The sequence below is a fragment of the Staurois parvus genome, unplaced genomic scaffold (assembly GCF_062004578.1).
Source record: "Staurois parvus isolate SC_StPar_1 unplaced genomic scaffold, SC_StPar_1.0 ptg000634l, whole genome shotgun sequence".
NCBI classification, from domain to species: domain Eukaryota; kingdom Metazoa; phylum Chordata; class Amphibia; order Anura; family Ranidae; genus Staurois; species Staurois parvus.
This window is the reverse complement of record NW_028318430.1, coordinates 10053635-10071976: the sequence shown is the minus strand read 5'-3', so window position 1 is coordinate 10071976 and position 18342 is coordinate 10053635. Positions and strand designations below refer to the sequence as shown.

The following is an 18342-nucleotide window of genomic DNA, read 5'->3' as shown; positions in this document are numbered from 1 at the left end:
AATGTGGTCCAGGATACTTTGTCACCATTGTACACTACAGTATACATAACAGGTATCCCTCTTCTGGAGAGAGAGAGAGTGAGTTCCTCTTTTTGGGTCATGTATCACCTGCCCTTATTCCTTTATAACTGTCCTTTTGGTTAGCTTTTAAAAGTGTTTTTGCTCTTATAAAACCTTGTTTACCCTGTAAATCATTGAATTTCTTGTTATCAGACACCCATATTAAAGCAAAAAAATAATCTTGCCCTTTGCCCATAACCAGTTTAATGATTATTTTCTAACTTCAGAAATATACATGGCCGTTATCGGCAGAAGAACTTTTTTAAAACACAAGTATTTAAGGGATTTGTGTTTTGTGATATTTTTTCCTTTTGCTAGGGACAATTCTCCTATATCACTTTACATTAATATGTTGAAAGTCAAATAAATTAGTATTCTGTATGGAGTGAAATGTTATTTCACTATTTTTCCCCCACTATTTTTTAGAATTACACTATAAAGAGAGACCCCTAGGTAGGGTCACACAGTCACAATGAAAGAACAACAAACAGGGTAGTGAATTGAGGGCAAGACCCTCACAATATATTGCACAACGGGTTGCCCCAAGCACTCAGCCAGCTAAGTAGCCAAAGAGGCAAGCCGCCTGTCCCAAATCCTGTTTTATTTTGAGGGGCATCCTCTGTGAGTATAAATAAGCCTCTTGTATGGTAGAGTAGAGTTGACCTCCCATAACCATAGTTGTAAAATAGGAATGGTTGTCTGCATCCAGTAAGGAGTTCACTTGCACAGAATAAAGTTTCATGGAGGAGAATAACTAAAAACTTATCCTCAGGCATATATGGGAGGGAGTCCAAAAGGCACACTCCAGGATCCAATTGAAGGGGTGAGCCCATATGGTCATGCAAAAATGTGATAATTTGTAGCCAGAAGGTCTGAACAGTAGGGCAGGAAAATGTGCCCACCTTTACCAACTTTGACTGAACCATTCTCTATAGGCTAGTAAACTGGTAATTCCAACAAAGAAATCTACAGTAATATTTTTGTCATTTTGTTAATATCCCTTTACAGTTTAAAATGGAACAGAAGGTTCCACCTGTAGAATTTTCAGATATAATGTGCCTTGTGGCTCAGTACCAAAGCAGTCTGCTCTTTTTTTTTTTTTGCAAGCTCTACATATCCATATAATGTATACCCAGCTACATATGCAGTATAACTGGCAGTAAGAGCAGAACACATCCTTTGGTAAATTAAAGATACATTGCATTTTCAAAGTAGCAACTTGATCAGCACATACTCAGGTAGATCAACTCCCATTGGATGCTGATTTACCATGTGAATTAAACTACTATCACATTTGGAAAGCTGGCAAAAGGAATGATAGTAATCGGTGGTGAAAAATAGCTGGCAAAAGGAATGATAGTAATCGATGGTGAAAAATGCTGTAAGTAACACTGAGGCTTGGCCAGGGTTAAATTGCTAAACCTTGTCAAGAGTGGTAAGTCTTACGTGGGAACCGTGTTAAGCTTGACAGAGGTATCACCATTTACATGTTTCTAGGTCCAGCCCTTTCATCAAGGGCTGGACCTAATTTACAACCACCCTCTAAAACCTATAGGAAGCTATAGAATGGCTGCCCGAATGTTCTTGTCCAGACTGGAGGAGGAAGAACTTTCAGTTTTGCCAAAGAAGTGATATTCTTATCAGTTACACTGACTTCGATTTGCATGCTGGTACATAGAATTCTTCAGTAGCTGGGTGGCTAGATGTTACTGTTCCCTTTTGTACCATCTTTTATTTTTGCTAACAAACTGAATATATTAAGAGATTAGTCAGATTATGTTTCTTTGTTTAGCTAAACCAATGTAGGCTTCCCAATTCAACAGAGAGCAGCAGTGTGAATTCCCTTGTGAATGTATAGATTTGTATCGCCTTAAATCACACTGTGCTGAGGGTCTGTCCTTGATAGATTGAGTTCAGTAGATTTTTCTGCTTGCTGGTTTCAAGTAACAATCTCCTTTTACTCTTTTTATCTAATTCTAGGTGTCGCTATATACACTGGAATGGAATCCAAGATGGCATTAAATTACCAGTCCAAATCACAGAAAAGATCTGCTGTTGAAAAGTAAAGTGTTTTACTGCATTATTTATGACTGTTGTTGCATGTAACAATTTAGCAATGTTGCTGAAGATAACCCACCTCAATCTAAAGCTGGCCATGTACTAGTAGAATTTTGTTTGAAAATTTGAGTTTTACGAATGTTTGTTCAATTTTCTAATTGTTAGTGGGGTCAAATTGAGGCTTGTTTTATCTGCAGTGCCACGAAAATTCAAAGGAGCAGAATGGATTTTTTTTTAACTGCATATGTGGTTTTTGTTTTGGAAACTCCATTCACTCTAAAATCAAATGTTAAACCAAAGTTTTTTTTAAATACTTTCAAACAACATTGGCCAACATTGGTCAAGTAATGGAATATAATGAATAGCATTTTTGTACAAATGTTCATACAAATAATCATTTGATAATCTACCAGTGTATGGCCAGCTGTATAGACTGTGCACCAAAATAAAGGGGGAATTTAGTAAAATAGGAGCACTCAGAATCTGGTGTAGTTGTGCATGGTAGCTTCCAACTTCACGCCGACTGTAGGCAAATATGTGGCCCCACTGGACTGGGCTTTTTCCCATGGGGCTGCTAATTTGCGTACCTGTCTTTGTGCTGCCACATGTGTGCTCCCAGCACAAGTGACTGGGGACTCATTGAAAGCCCTGGGTCCCATTCTAACAATTGGGACCGGGAACTCCCAATTTCGGGTTACATGATAGCTGTGATACCCTCTGACTGGCTATTATGGTGATCAGTCACTGTGAAGCCGCCCCCATGTTTCCTCTCTCTGATTGGAGGAGAGAGATACATTGTATCTCTCTCTGTCATTTCAAAGAGAAAAAAAAGTGTGTGTAAAAAAAAAATAAATAAATAAAAAAAAAATAATAATTTTAAAATAAAAAAAAACCTAGATTAAGGTTGATCTAGGTCAGTGCCAGGGTTAGTGTTTGGGTCAAGGTCATGGTCAGGTGGGTCAGGATTATTTTTAAATTAGAATCAGTGTTAGTTAGTAGCAGTAGCAGGATAACAAAAAATCAAAATGCGCTCTATTGTTTATGGGCCGTACTAAGGGTACAGACAACAACTAACATACACATATCGCTGCAATTGTTAGGAGCAGGGGAAATTAGTTTGGGTGGTTCTTTGGTGGTAGGTTATGGTAGCAGCAAGAAATATACAGATACATTTTTTTTTTAAATTATATTTTTACTATTTTGTGCCAGTTTTCCTTTGATAATAAAAAAACTCAGGAGATATCCATTACAATTTACTACCAAATGAAAGCCCAATTTGTCCTGAAAAAAAACAAGGTATAATCCACTTGGATACACAAAGTGGTTGTGATGATATGTACGGTTTTGCTAACAGATGTCAAAGTTGCAAAATTGTGCTTGGGCATTAAGATTTGTTTTAACCTTAGGTGCGAAGGGGTTAAGCTTTGACATTAAAACCTGGAAGCTGATAGGTTTCTATGCACAACTGCACCAGATTTTGCATCCTCCAGTTTTAGTAAATCAACCCCAAAGTTTAGTAAAGAACCTTCCAATACATGCATTAAAATGACTGTCACCAAAAGGCCACTTGTAAACTAAGCGCACCCCATAAAAGAAACCACCTATAGTTGCCTTCCCGGCAGCCTTGTCTTCAAATTTTATGTTTTTACTGCTCCTGTGCCATTGCCAGTATTACACAATTTTGGGTGTGTTAAATACCTGCTTTCTCTGCCACACATTGTAGTTCCTTCTGCTGGCTTGTACATCCTGTTGTGATTAAATTAAATGTAAAACTGAAAGATGTATTTAACCAGTTCCCCGCAGCCCTATAGCAGAACTACTGCTACAGGGCGGCAGGTCTGCGCAAAATCACGTATATATGAGTGATTTTGCATGTCCGAGTAGGCGGCACACACCACCCTATCTGCGCTGCCATTGGTGGCTACAGATGTCGATCACCGGGTCCCGGCTAGAGATTCCCTGCCGGAACCCAGCGATCGCCGAGTAACGGTGAAAGGGGAGTGCTTGTCAGCACCGACATGCTGCTTGGTATTGCTCTACATAGCAGAGCAATACCAAGCAGCATGTTTCCATAGTAAAACACACAGTAAAACAGCACACAGTTAACCCTTTGATCACTCCAGATGTTAACCCCTTCCTGTCTAGTGTCATTAGTACAGTGTCAGTGCATTTTATTACTGTATTAGTGTCACTGGGATGTCAGTGGCAGTTAGTCAGTTCCCCCCAGTGTCAGAATGCCCGCCGCAGTCCCGCTATAAGTCTTTGAGTATCACTATTTCTAGTATAAAAAAAAAACATTCCAATATACATACCGCCATTTGTAGATGCTATAACTTTCATGTAAACTATTTAATTTATACGTTTTGGAATTTTTTTAGCAAAGACATGTAGCAGAATACATTTTGGCCTAAATTTATGGCGAAATTAGATTTTTTTAAAACATTTTTTAGTGGATATGTTTTATAGCAAAAAGTACAAAATATTGTTTTTTTTTCCAAAATTGTTGTATCGTCGCACAAAAAATAAAAACCGCAGAGGCAATCAAATACCACTGAAAGAAAGCTCTATTTGTGGAGGAAAAAAAAGGACATAAATTTAATTCATACAGCATTGCATGACCGCACAATTGTCAGTTAATGTAACGCAGTGCCGTATCACAAAAAATGGCTTGGTCAGGAAGGGGGGGTAAATCCTCTGGAAGGCACACGGTTAATATTGAACTAGCAATTAAGAACCGCTTTTGACTTAAAGTAGAACTATAGGCAAACCTTTTTTTCTAATTTTGGGTAGAAGGTTATGACCCCTGTTATTTTTTTGTTGTCTTATGTGCCTCATTGGGGAGATTTCCCTTCACTTCCTGTCACATAGCCACAACAAGAAGTGAGAAGAAATCCCTGCAAATGAAAAGAATCCTGTGAGGATCCCCAGGTCAACAGAACTAATGTCCCCATTGGAAGATTTCCCCTCTATTACTTTTCAGTGGACAACCCAAAATTTGGGATTTTCTTTTACTTTCAATAATAATGGTAAACAGGACAAAAAAAGAGGGTGAATCTCCCGAACGGGGCACAGATAGCGATATAAACTTAATAGGTGATCTAATCCATATTCACTCTATCCAAACCTAAAAAAAAGTTTTGCCTTTAGTTATACTTTAAAAAAAAAAAGAAAATTTCATGCACTCATATGGCCATTTCTGTGATGTTTTGGTGTTTGTAGTGGGATACACGTCCATGCAATCTACTCAAGAAACCAACTATGCGCTATTTGTAATAGACCAGAATATGTTGTGTTCAGCCATCTGAGCCATCCCTACAGTTGCCTTTGTAAGTCCAGTGCTTTGCATTGAGACATACAGTATGTTTAATCCCTTTACATAATACTAGTATGACTGAAAATACCCTTGCTAAGCTGTCATGCTGTTCCAGATATTAATAACTAAAAATAACATTATATGGTACATACAGATATATTTTCTGTATAATAAGGAGCTAAATACAGCTCAGAGATGACTTGATATTTTCCTTCTAGGTCAATGAATGCTTACCTTATAGTCTACCTGTGTATTCTCATCAGTAAAGCTTTGATAAACACTGTGTTGAAATATGTATGGCAGAGTGAGGCTTCTCGAGATGAGCCTTGGTACAACCAAAAGACAGACTCTGAAAGACAAAGACACTTGGTAAGAAAACATTGCATTTATTTTCATTCCATCCATTTCAGAACTGATTGTGTCTCCCGCGTTACTGCTTACATTTCCTTCTCTGTTGCTTATGTCTCCCCCTGCAACTTGTGATGTCTTCTTTGCTGCTCTTGTCTTCTCCTTTGTCCTCTTTGGGTCTCTGTGACATCTTTTTCTTTTACGGTTTCTAGTTGCGCTTAAAGTAAAATGATTTTATGTGTTGAAAACAAGTTTTTTGTCTGTTTTGTGTCGTTGCAGTTAATCAGAGCATTCACAGACTTTCTGGCTTTTATGGTCCTTTTCAACTACATTATTCCTGTCTCTATGTACGTCACAGTGGAAATGCAGAAATTTCTGGGCTCCTATTTCCTCACATGGGATGAGGAGATGTTTGATGAGTCAACGGGAGAAGGTCCTCTGGTGAACACCTCAGATCTGAATGAAGAGCTTGGACAGGTAATATATCAATGCATACCTATAACATTGGAAAGTAAATTCGGAACTAATAACATTCACATATCTGTACAGAAACCATGATTTCTAACCAGTTGTCACCCAGCCTATAGCTATATGGCGGCTGGGTGAACAGCTCATGCCTCCAGGTTGACGCCATATGGCGTCCTTTCAGGCATGCCCGCACGGCTGCGCTGCGGAGAGATCTGTCACCAGCAGCCGTGTACTTTGGACACGGCCGATGACAGATCTGTGTACTGGCCCCGTTGCCAGTTCCATGTGACCTGCTGTGACCAATCACAGCAGATCACATGACAGTTGTATACAATGGATGGCTTCCTTTCATGCCATCCATGGTATACAAGTGTGTCTATTCATAGCGATCACATGCACAAGCTGGGCCAATCACAGCCCATCTGTGTCATGTGATTAGCCGTGGCCAAATCACAGCTAAGCACAAAAAAAAGCCCTGAATGAACTGATTTCATTCAGGTAAATGCTTGCTTATAGCAAAGAAATTCTTTGCTATAAGCAAATTGTGTAAAAAAAAAAAAAAAAATACTGATTGTAACGGACGCGGCGTCAGAACCCCAACCCTTCTCACCAACCCGTGACTGAAGGACTAGCCAATCTAAAACCGTGCTGTACAAAAATTTTCCAGCTCACTGGACCACAATCTATGTGCCGCAGCCTGAGAGCTATTGTTACTGGGTCAGGTTAATTAAGCAATTAACCCTTCACACTGCCACCACTGCCTTTTGTACGGAGAAGGAGAAAACTTGCCAATCTTAGCAGTAACACTATGATGTTTGAATAAGCGTCTGTATACACACTGTCACCTCAGGCAGATGTATGCAGAAGTTTAAAACGCACAGTAGCGCTCTTCAGAGACAGGGATTCTTAGTTTGGATTAAAGAGCTTTAGAAACAGTTCAACACTTTTCAGAAATAGGATTTATTACTAAAAAGGTCAAAATGGTGCAATAAAAATATTTACAGAAAAAGATGTAGCCAATATATGTATATAAATACAGAGAGCAATAACACAGCAGAGAGATAACAGAAAGAAGTTTAGAAAGGTAGAATACTTGCCAGAGTACTTGGTTTAAGCAGATTCAAGTGTCCTGAACAAAAGGGTACCGTTTCTCCCAAAGTTGGTTCCAATGTTAAACGGGAGAATCTCTTCATCTTCCTTCCCCAGGCATAACAGCCTTTTTCTAGGAACCCAGCAGGGTATCTCCTTAAAGCAGAGAACCAATTGCCTCATTTGGAGGAGGGGTGTTTAGGCGGGGAACTCTGGCTAAGACCAAATCCCTCCCAGTTTATATCATGGTCAATAACCTTCCATAGGTACATGTAGCATCCTATCCACTGGTAAGATAATATGCAGAATGATATTCTGAACGTTCAGATACCAGATATGACATATCTGCTTGGGACAGTTAAGGAGATATCGCTTTCTGCTCTCGGGTAGACATAATCTAGGAGTGTAAGGTATCAGGTGACTCGCAGTAAACTGACCAATCTGAATATATGTTTTGTATTATTGTATGTATTTCCTATGAGAAGTTATGAAAGTGTATGAAAAAGTGGTTTCCCAATGAGATATATGTTTTACTGCTATTTCGGAATGCTTTTCAAGCCCAGTGACTGACGGGTTTATAGCTTTACGATCAGCTCAAAGCAAGAGTCTGGCAGACTTCATGGAACCAGCTAATTGGGTTTATAACTATGAAGCGTATCCAGCTGTGCCCTGTGCACTCCTGAACTCAGCGCACACACACAGACCACCGGACACTCAACAGAAAGGGAGGGTGGCTGATTTTAGAGTGAGAATGACACAAGATGGAGGATTGTTAGCAAAATGGATGTTCATGTCCATATTTGTACGTACAATCCTACACTGATCACTTCCCCAAAGTAGTACAATGTTACTATGGTAACATTATACTAGTTTGGTCATAGTGAAATATGAAAAAAAATCTTAAAAAAAGAAAAAAATTAATAAAAAATTAAAACTAATAAAAAAAAAATTAAAAAAATTATCAATTTTTTTTTTTGTACTCTCACCAGTCAGTGTCCCTGATCACCGCCATGCCAGTTGCATAATAACACTGTACTGCACTGGTGACAGTATGTGAAAAACAGTGAAAATTATTTTTTTAATTTCTTCATTTCCGAAAAGTTACAACTTAAAAAAACTCGCCATGCCTCTTATGAAATACGTTGGACTGTCTACTCTGCAAAAAGGGGTCATTTGGGGGATATCTGTACTGTTCTGACATTCTTGGACCTCAAGAAATTAGATTGGCCGTCAGTACTTCAGGACTGATCAATTTTCAGATATATCCCATAGTTTGTGAACTTTATAACTTTCCTACAGACTAAATGATACATCCTAATTTGGGTTCTTTTCACCAAAGAAATGTAGCAGAATATATATTGGTCTAAATTTATGAAGAACAATTATTTATTTGCAAATTTTTATAACAGAAACAAAGAAAATTTGGGTTTTTTTTTTCAAAATTTGCAGTCCTTTTTTGTTAATTTAGCAAAAAATTAAAACCCCAGCGGTGATTAAATACCACCAAAAGAAAGCTCTAGTTGTATGAAGAAAATTATAAAATTTTAGTTTGGGTTCAATGTTGTATGACCGCGCAATTGTCATTCAAAGTGTGAGAGTGCTGAAACCTGAAAATTGACCTGGGCAGGAAGGGGGTAAAAGTGCCCCCTGTTTTGTTGAACAGGCTCTTGCAGGTTACACCGATAATCACTGAAGATTGACATACTTGAACAGTAGATTTGTCTGTGCATTTTGGTTCTCTCGAATTACTAATAGTATTGTAACTGAAAGTTATTTATCAACCTATTTCATCTTTTATTCAAGTAACAAAGGATCTTATTGGGTATTATGGGCATGGTCTCAACATTTGTGGAGAACATTCTTGTCTCCTATTTTTATAAATGTTCTAAGGTAGCCATAAAGAATGGACAGTGAGACATCTGCCTGTCACCAATTTCATTGCTTGAGAGTGGAAACAGTCTTCTCTCTGATATGACTGATAGAGGTTAGTGAGCAAATTTGGTGAACTAGACATTGGGGGACATTTTATCAAACAAATTATCAACACGTTTAGTTAGAAAATCATGCTGCTTCTTACTTAGCAAAGTCTCTGTAACAGATTTACAGTGTTTTTGTGACCCGGGTGTGTCTGTGTTCCTGGACAGCCAACTGCAACAGATTTGCAAGGCCTTGGACCGATTTATCAGTGAAGATTTTCCCGCGGGTGAAGACGGTAATTTAAAGAGTGGTTAGGTTTATACTGTAAACAAAAAGAAGACTTTTGGGATTTTAACAGAGCTGAGATTCTCCCTTTCAGAAAAAGACTCATAAAAACTAAATAAAAAAAACACAAAAATGTTTATTATGTTGTATTAAAATGTTTTGGGGTATGAACCCGAAAGTATTTTAATATAATATAATAAACATTTTTGTGTTTTATGATGTAGTTTTTATGAGTCTTTTTCTAAGGGGAGAAATTCAGCTCTGTTAAAATTCCAATTTCCTTCTTTTTGTATACAATATATACACTATGGGGATGAGCAGCTGAAATAGTCAGCTGAACCTATGATTATTGTTTCCAAGGGTTAGGTTAAATCTAGCTGCAGTATTACTTTAGAGCAGTCAAATGAGGAATTATGACTCAAACTGTAACCTTGTAATGAATCTGCCTCGTCTTGCTCTGTGACACTATTGATAATTTCCCTGATTCTGCTTTCCCTGTAGAAGGGAGGCACAGTTGGTGGCTGCTTGTGTTTGTTGGAAAATCTTGATGTGTTTCAATCTGCACTTCCCATGACTAGAAACAGTTCTTATTGCCTTTTTGAAAAGCTCAAGGTCACATCTTTGCTCAGTTGATGAAAGAAATGATATAATCAAGCACCTTGCAATTTTTTGTGTGTACATCGGCATTTTATCTGTTGTAGTAAATATGTTTGTTGCATATTTGTACAGATGGAATTTGCATCTTACCTGTCCTGTAAAATGCAAATTCCATCTGTACAAATTGTATGCAACAAACATATTTTTAAAGAGTGTTGGCCTAAATTACTTCCTAATGAAAAGTTGTGCTTATTTTGCATAATTCACAGTCTTTGGATCTATGCACCTTGGTATTCGACTGCTTTTCTAAAAGAAGAAAAGGCTCCCACCTGATACATCCTGGGGGCCAAGGACGTAGTCAGGAGAGACCAGACAGATAACAGAAGGCATTCATAAGAAGTGCATACATTTTGCAGAGCTTTGCTTTTATAACATTGTTTGATTGAAGATGTTGTTTTAGTGTAGGCCAAGTTTAAATTCTGGGCATTGTTCACTGAAAGAAACATTTCAGCACTTGAGCCGTTTAAGAATAGTATCTGACGGTTTTGCATTCCCCAGCGTCTTTTAAAATATGTTGCAAAATTCTACTGAAGTACTTGTGCTCATTAATATTTCTATATCTACTTCCTCTTCCTGTTTTGATGTATACAGAAAAAAGACAGATACTTTCATATGCATTGATTTTGTTTTATAGCTCTAGCATGTCCTTCTTTGTCCTGTTCCTTGGTTTTATGTGAATACCTTTGTCTCCTCCTTTCTCCCATTATAAATACTTGGAAGAAGGTTGAAGATTATATCAGTGTGCACATAGCATGACCCTATTAGTAATGGTAATGGACCAAGCATAAAAAAGGAAGGAAGGTTTTGCCCATGCAAACCAGTCTAATGTTAACCATCATGCGTTAGAAGAATGAAAGCTGGACTCTTAACCACTTGCCTACCAGGCACTTATACCCCCTTATTTACCAGGCCAATTTTCAGCTTTCAGCGCTGCCGCACTTTGATTGACAATTGCGCGGTCATGCGACATTGTACCCATATGAAATTTTGATTATTTTTTTCTCACAAATAGAGCTTTCTTTTGGTGGTATTTAATCGCCACTGGGCGCTTTACTTTTTGCGCTATAAAAAAAAAATGCAAAAAATTTGAAAAAAAAAAAGTTTGTTTCTATTATAAAATTTTTCAAACAGGTATTTTTTTCTCCTTCACTGATGTGCGTTGATGAGGCAGCACTGATGGGCACTGATAGGCAGCACTAAAGGGCACTGATAGGCAGTACTAATGAGGTGGCACGGATAGGCGGCACTGATAGACAGCACTAATGAGGTGTCACGGATAGGGGGCACTAATATGCAGCACTGATAGGTGGCACTGATAGGTGACACTGATGATGGGTACTGATAGACAGCACTGTTTGGCATCACTGCTGGGCACTGACTGGTGGCACTGACTGGCACAACCCCTGGGCACTGACTGGTGGCACTGGTGGGTGGGCACAGGTGGGTGGGCACAGGTGGGTGGCACTTTTGGGCAAAGGTAGGTGGCACTTTTGGGCACAGGTAGGTGGCACTGCAGAGTGGCACAGGTGGGTGCACTGCTGGGCACAGGTGGGTGATCTGCTGGGCACAGGTGGGCGGAGCTAATGGGCACACTGCTGGGCACAGGTGGGTGGAACTTGCGGGTGGCACTGCTGGGCACCGATCATCAGGGCACTGATGATCAGTGCCCTGATGATCGGTGCCGATCCCCGCTCTGACAACTGCCGGTTCTCGGCAGTACTTTCCTCACGATCTGACAGCGTGAGGAAAGTGCAGCCGAGAACCGGCACTTGCATTTCCCTCTGATCAGCGTGTCATTGGACACCACTGATCACGTGGTAAAAGGCCGCTGTGATTGGCCTTTTACCACATCACGTGATCAGCTGTGTCCATAGGACACAGCGGTCACGGAGATCGCTGGGGCGCGCAGGAGAGCGCGTTCTGGGAGGACGTCATATGACGTCCACTCAGAACTGGCCGGCCGCAGTGCAGCCGTCATTCGGCTATCTGCGGTCGGCAACTAGTTAAAGTAGAGCCAAATTTAAAAAAAAAAAAACTAGTTTTGTAGGGCTTTGTAACTAAAATAGGACTACACTACTTGTACAAAAAAAATTCTTCTTCAGAAGGCCATAGACGAGTCGAAAATCGAATGAAATTCATGTTGATTGGCAAATAGTTAATTCGCATCATTATTGTGCCTGCTGTGACACGTGATTTTCCTACCACAATCAGAAGTGCCTGATCCAATATGCTGGGGTTTTTTTGTTTTTTAGAAAATAGAAACAATTGATGCCATGATTGTATGAGCAGATCTTTTGTTTTTCAACTTCTCTGTGGCCTGCCTTAGGGCCAGTATTTACAGCCTTTATTTGCTTCAGAACTGGTTCATTCCTCTATGGGTATGCAGATCAGCTTCAAGCAAGGTGAGCGGGAGCTCAACCGCAAGTCAAATTCACCTGTAAGATGATTCTGAATGATTTCAGAAGTGTATCAAAATCTCAATAGCAAGCTGTATTTCCTCATTGACACAGGCCCAAAGTCCATCTTAACAAACTTTTACTTTATATATTACAGGTACTTATATACCCACATGGAAGAAAAATATATTAGAAATATATTTAAAAAATATTCTTCCCAAATATATTGACATATATTTGAACTGCTACAATTTTGGCCATATTCAATATATTTCAAAATATATTTCAATAAATAAAATATATGAAAAATATTTTTAAAAATACATTTCAAATATACTGTAAGTCTTTTAAAAATACAAATCTACATTTTTGGAATGCATTTACAAATATATGTAAAAATATAAAATGACTTTTTTATACGTTAAAAAATCTGAAGAATAAAAATATATATATATATTTAAATATATTCTTCAGATTTTTTTTAACATCATTTTAACATATATTTTTACATATATTTGTAAATGCATTCCAAAAATGTAATATATATATATATATATATATATATATATATATATATATATATATATAAAAGTGCTGATTTTGAATGTTTTCCCAATCACAAAGAAATGATCAGTCTAAATTATTATGTGCAGGTAGTGGCGTGGTTGGGATTCAAAACAATGACCGTAGTGCTGCTAGGCAGAAGTGCTAACCACTTAGCCACTGTTCATGTTTTCTCTCTGCATTGCACACATCCTGTTGGCTCTTTGTAGGAATCACTGTGGTTGTGTGTATACTCCAACAGTGTATGTATGTGCCAGAGTATCAGCTTTACTTATTTGGCCATAGAAAACTGTGCTGGAATGCTTCCTTGTAGTCCAACTCAGCAGCAATTGAACTAAGTGAGCATTGCCACCCTAAAGCTGGCCATAGATGTGCTGCAATGCTGCTGGTTTAGCAGGAGCTAGACAAATTTCATTGCATGTGTAGCTGTCTCCAATCAACAAAGTTGATTGTTAGATTAACTTCTGTCAAACGGGAAGTAATACATGTCCTGTATTACTGAGATACAACTCTGGAGGAATGAGCACAGGAGGCACAGAAGATGGCAGTATTGTCTGTCTAGAGGGGGAGGGCAGTGTTATATGCATTAGCAGATTTAAATACAATAACAAACCGAAGCCAAACTCCAGCTCATACTTTATAATCAATTACAACAATCAGTTTTTTTCCTTTTGGGATAAAGGTTTTACATTAATAAATAAAAGATGACCATTTTAAGCACCCCTGCCAGTGGTAAATTGATTGTCTCATCCATGTAAACTGATACATTCTGCTGGAGAGCTTGAGCTTCTGAAACAACCAGACTTACTGTCTAGATCACCAGATCAAAATAGAAGAAAAGAACCTAATAGGAAACAAATGCAGCCATCACATCTAAGGATTGGTAAGCTGCAATATAACAAATATTTGCTTTTTGGTTTAACCACTTTACATTGCAATTGTGCGGTCATGCAGCACTGTGCCCATAAAAAATGTTTTGCTAAATTTTTATTTTTTGCTAAATGAACGAAAAAAATACAAAACGTTTGAAAATTTCTTAGTTTCTGTTATAAAATTTTGCGAATAAATAAATTTTTTATACGTTTTTAGTTTTATTTAGTCTGTAGGAAAGTTAGAGTCCACAAACCAAGGTATATATATATCTGACAATCGATCAGTCCTGATGTACTGACGGCCCATCTCATTTCTTAAAGGCCCGAAAATGCCAGGATAATACAAATACCCCCCAAATTACCCATTTGTGGAAAATAGACAGTCCAGGGTATTTTGTAAGAGGCATGGTGAGTTTTCTGGAGGTTGTAATTTTTTGTTAAAATTGTTTGGAAAATGTAGAAATTTAAAAAAAAAAAAGAATTTTTTTTTTTTTTTACATATTGTCACCAGTCAGGTACAGCGTTATTATATAACTGGTGTGGCGGTGATCAGGGACACAGACTGGTGACAGTATGTAAAAAAAATAATAATTACATTTTTATTTTTTTCAAACTTTTCTATTTTTTATTACATTATTTTTTCCTTTTTTTTTTTACAATTTTTTTTTTCAACACACTGTGACCAATAGTAACATTGAACTACTGTGATCTGGATTTTTTTTTTTTTGCACATTATGATTGCTAATACCAATGTATTTCTTTGATATTTGCAATCATTGTTACTGAATGAAATTGATTAATTCAGTTTTTTGTTGTGATTAGCTGTGATGGGGCTCATGTGATACAGATGGGCTGTGATTGGCCCTGTCTGTGTCATGTGACTGCTTTGACCAATCACATCTAACAGCACAATTGTATACAATGAATGGCATGACAGGAAGCCATCCATTGTATTCAATTGTGATGTGATCTGCTGTGATTGATCACAGCAGTCACATGACACTGGCAACAGGCGGATGTAGTGATATGTCACCGTCTGTGCAGCGTGGACACAGCCGGTGACAGATCGCGCCACTACACGGCCACGTGAGCTGCTCCTTCTGACAGGATGTCATATGTCAACCAATCAGAAGGAGGAGTGTACTGTACTCTATCCTGATTAACAAGATGTTAGCAATGTATAAGGCAACCTACCTGAGCAGAGGTTCCTCCAAAAAATTTGATAAGGTCAGGCATTGTTGGATTTCTGCTTCTTCTACTCTAACATGAAAGCTATGGGGGGGATTGAAGATATTTGCCTACTTACCCTATTTGTTTCTTGGTGTATTTTGAGGAGTATTTTGATGGTCTTATATTCACTCGCTTGTGGCTGTGTATGTTACCTGGGAAGTAATTTGTAATGTTGGGGCACTTAGACATTGACTGTGCATTATTGGAGGCATTGCATTGTTGCTGGGGATGGGGTAGGGGATGGAGATGGTATTCTTTTTGTTTTTTGTTATTACTGGCCAAGCCAGTTGAATGTACTTATTTTTTTTGTGTATTTAAGTATTGCTGTATTTTGTTAAACTTCATAAAAAGAATGTTTAAAAAAAAAGAAAGGAAGTACTGTATCTCTGGCTGCTATGAATTGAAAACAAGATATATACAAAAAAAAATGTTTACAATGCAGCAACAATATTTGTTTTACAAGCTTGTGTTTAGAGACACTTTATTGAGTACAATATTGTATATATCAGGGGTCTTCAAAAGTACCAAATAAAGGTTCAGTTTATGGTCCTTCAGATATATGGAGGGCCGGACTGCAGCTAGTGGTAGTAGAAAATGCCTCATCTTCGGTGTTATGGAAGGAATAGCACCCCTTCGTTTGTATCAGTGAGAGGAATTTTGACCATCATTGGTGTCAGTGGGAGGAATTATGACCATAACTGATGTCAGTGGGAGGAATTATGACCATCACTGGTGTCAGTGGGAGGAATTATGACCATCATTGGTGTCGGTGCTCCATCATTCTATAAGGAGGAGGAATAGTAACCCATCATTCTTATCAGGGGGAGGAATAATGCCCCATCATTCCCATCAGTGGGAGGAGTAGTGCCCCATTGTTGGTATAAGTGGCAGGAATAGTGCCCCATCATTGGTGTCAGTGGGAGAAATAAAAAAAGGACACTACAGCTGGGGAAAATTGGGCTTGTAGCACATGGTGCAATTGGAATAACTGATAAAACACCTAGGATAGAGTTGGAAAAATAACTTTTATCATATTATTGAACAGTAGTAGAGTATGGTGGGATTAATTATGCCCCATCATTGGTGTCAGTGGAATAGTGCCCCTTCCTTATCAGTGGGAGGATTCGAGCCTCATCATTGGAGTCAGTGGGAGGAATACTCCCCATCATTGCTGTCATTGGGAGCAATAGTCGCCATCACTGGTGTCAGTGGCAGAAATAGTGCCCCATCGTTGGTGTCAGTGGGAAGAATAGAGCCCTGCTGTTGGAGTCAGTGGATGAAATGGTTTCCAAAGGCCAGATTAGGGCAAGAGAAGGGCCAGGGCTACATCAGGCCACAGTTTGGAGTTCACGGATATATATAATACCTTTGTTTTACATTAGGTGGTGTTTATTAGGTTCAGTATTTGTTATGTGTTTGTGAATGACTGAAAGTGCTGCCTTTTTATTTTAAACTTTACTGGCCATTGCGGTGAGTTGTTGAGCTCCACATGACCAGGTTAGCAGAACGTTCACATCTGTGTTCACATGTGAATCCATAGCCATGACATGAAAGCCAGCTGGTGTTTATTTACCAGTATGTGTATTGTTTGTAAAAACTACAGGGACCTGGCTATCAGGGAGGAGATGAATGTGTGGGAATAATTAGCACCTTCTGTTTGGATTCTTTCTTATAAATGCACTGTTGCTAATTGCTTTAGCTGCTAATAGTAGGCCTTTCCAATTTCAAATGCACAGTAATTGAACAAATGCCTCAGTCTTTTTTTTTTTCTTTTTTTTGCAAATGAACAAGATATTTTAATTTATATGAGAATATAATATGAGAATGATGCATTAAATGCTTATTAGGAAGAAACAAGTTGTTGTGTTCATGAATATATAATAAAAGCCTTATGTGCTATTCAAAAATAAAAAAAAAATAAAGATAAATAATCAGAAAACAGCTATCACTACAAAATGTGCACTCATCACACTACAACAGAAAAAATATTACAAACAGTGAAGTGCTATCAGTGCAAGACCCAAATCAATAAATTATAAACACTATCTATATAAATGTGTATATTTTTGTATAAAAATCTGTTAAGATATGAACAATCGAGTACTGTGCGTGATACTTTTTTTATTTGCACTAACAAACAATTTTGAGGACAAGCTTTCGGGGAGTGTCCCCTTAAGATATGATAAATCAATGAGTGGATCAAATCTCAATACATCTATATTGAACCAAAAAGAATGTGCTCTTAATCATGTTAATCATTAAATAAATAATAACATAATCAATCCATATGTCACAGTGATATTAAATATATTTATTCCAAAGTCAATATAAAGTGCAACAGTGGTAGATAAAAATTCTAAATCAAAATCCGTAAATAAAGTGAGTCCCCTACTCCACTCAATTTTTGTGCAATCTCCTATTGCAGTTAAGTCAATCTTTGGACAGTGCAAGGAAGCTCCAGTTTTCACACCATGTACACCAGTGTGCCCTTCACCCTACCTTATGGGTATCCTTATGGGTCTTCCTCTTCTCGGATTCCCAGCCAGCGCTCCTGGCTCCCCCCTCCTGTCAGGTGCCCCCACATCAAGCAGCTTGCTATGGGGGCACCCTCTGCTCTGTGGGTCCATTCACACATAAAACCGAGGCTTGGCCCTGCCACCTCTCTTTTCTCATTGGCTCACTGGCTGTGATTGACAGCAGTGGGAGCCAATGACTCCCGCTTCTGTCTCAGCCAATGAGAAGAGGGAGTCACAGGCAAGCCGAGACTCCAGTGCACATCACTGGATCAAGAGGGAGCTTAGGTGAGTATTGGGTAAAAAAACCATGAGCCTTTAGAACCACTTTAATTGTTGGACCCCCACTGATAAAAGGAGACAAGCTGCACTTTTACATGTGCACGACCGTAACTCCTCTCCAGTCTTCCTCTTTCCTCAGACTGTCTCCCACTGGCAAAATAATATGTGGGAAGCAAAATAACACTGATTGTTCTCATGATTTTTGCAGATCGTTCTCATGATTTTTATTGAAAATGGTTAAAAAAACCACTCACATATTAGCAGATAAAACAGGCTAGGCTAGCAGTGGG

The 18342-nt window shown here is 38.4% G+C and overlaps 1 protein-coding gene across 2 annotated transcripts in view; it reads left to right on the top strand.

Annotated features, from left to right (window-relative positions):
• ATP11A (ATPase phospholipid transporting 11A) overlaps window positions 1–18342 on the top strand; it is a 224736-nt gene that overhangs the window by 131265 nt on the left and 75129 nt on the right. For both annotated transcript variants that reach the window (XM_089693567.1, XM_089693568.1), the window contains exons 10-12: window positions 2041–2122; window positions 5650–5800; window positions 6059–6256. In XM_089693567.1, coding sequence (XP_089549693.1) covers window positions 2041–2122; window positions 5650–5800; window positions 6059–6256 — 431 coding nt within the window. The remainder of the gene's footprint in view (window positions 1–2040; window positions 2123–5649; window positions 5801–6058; window positions 6257–18342) is intronic.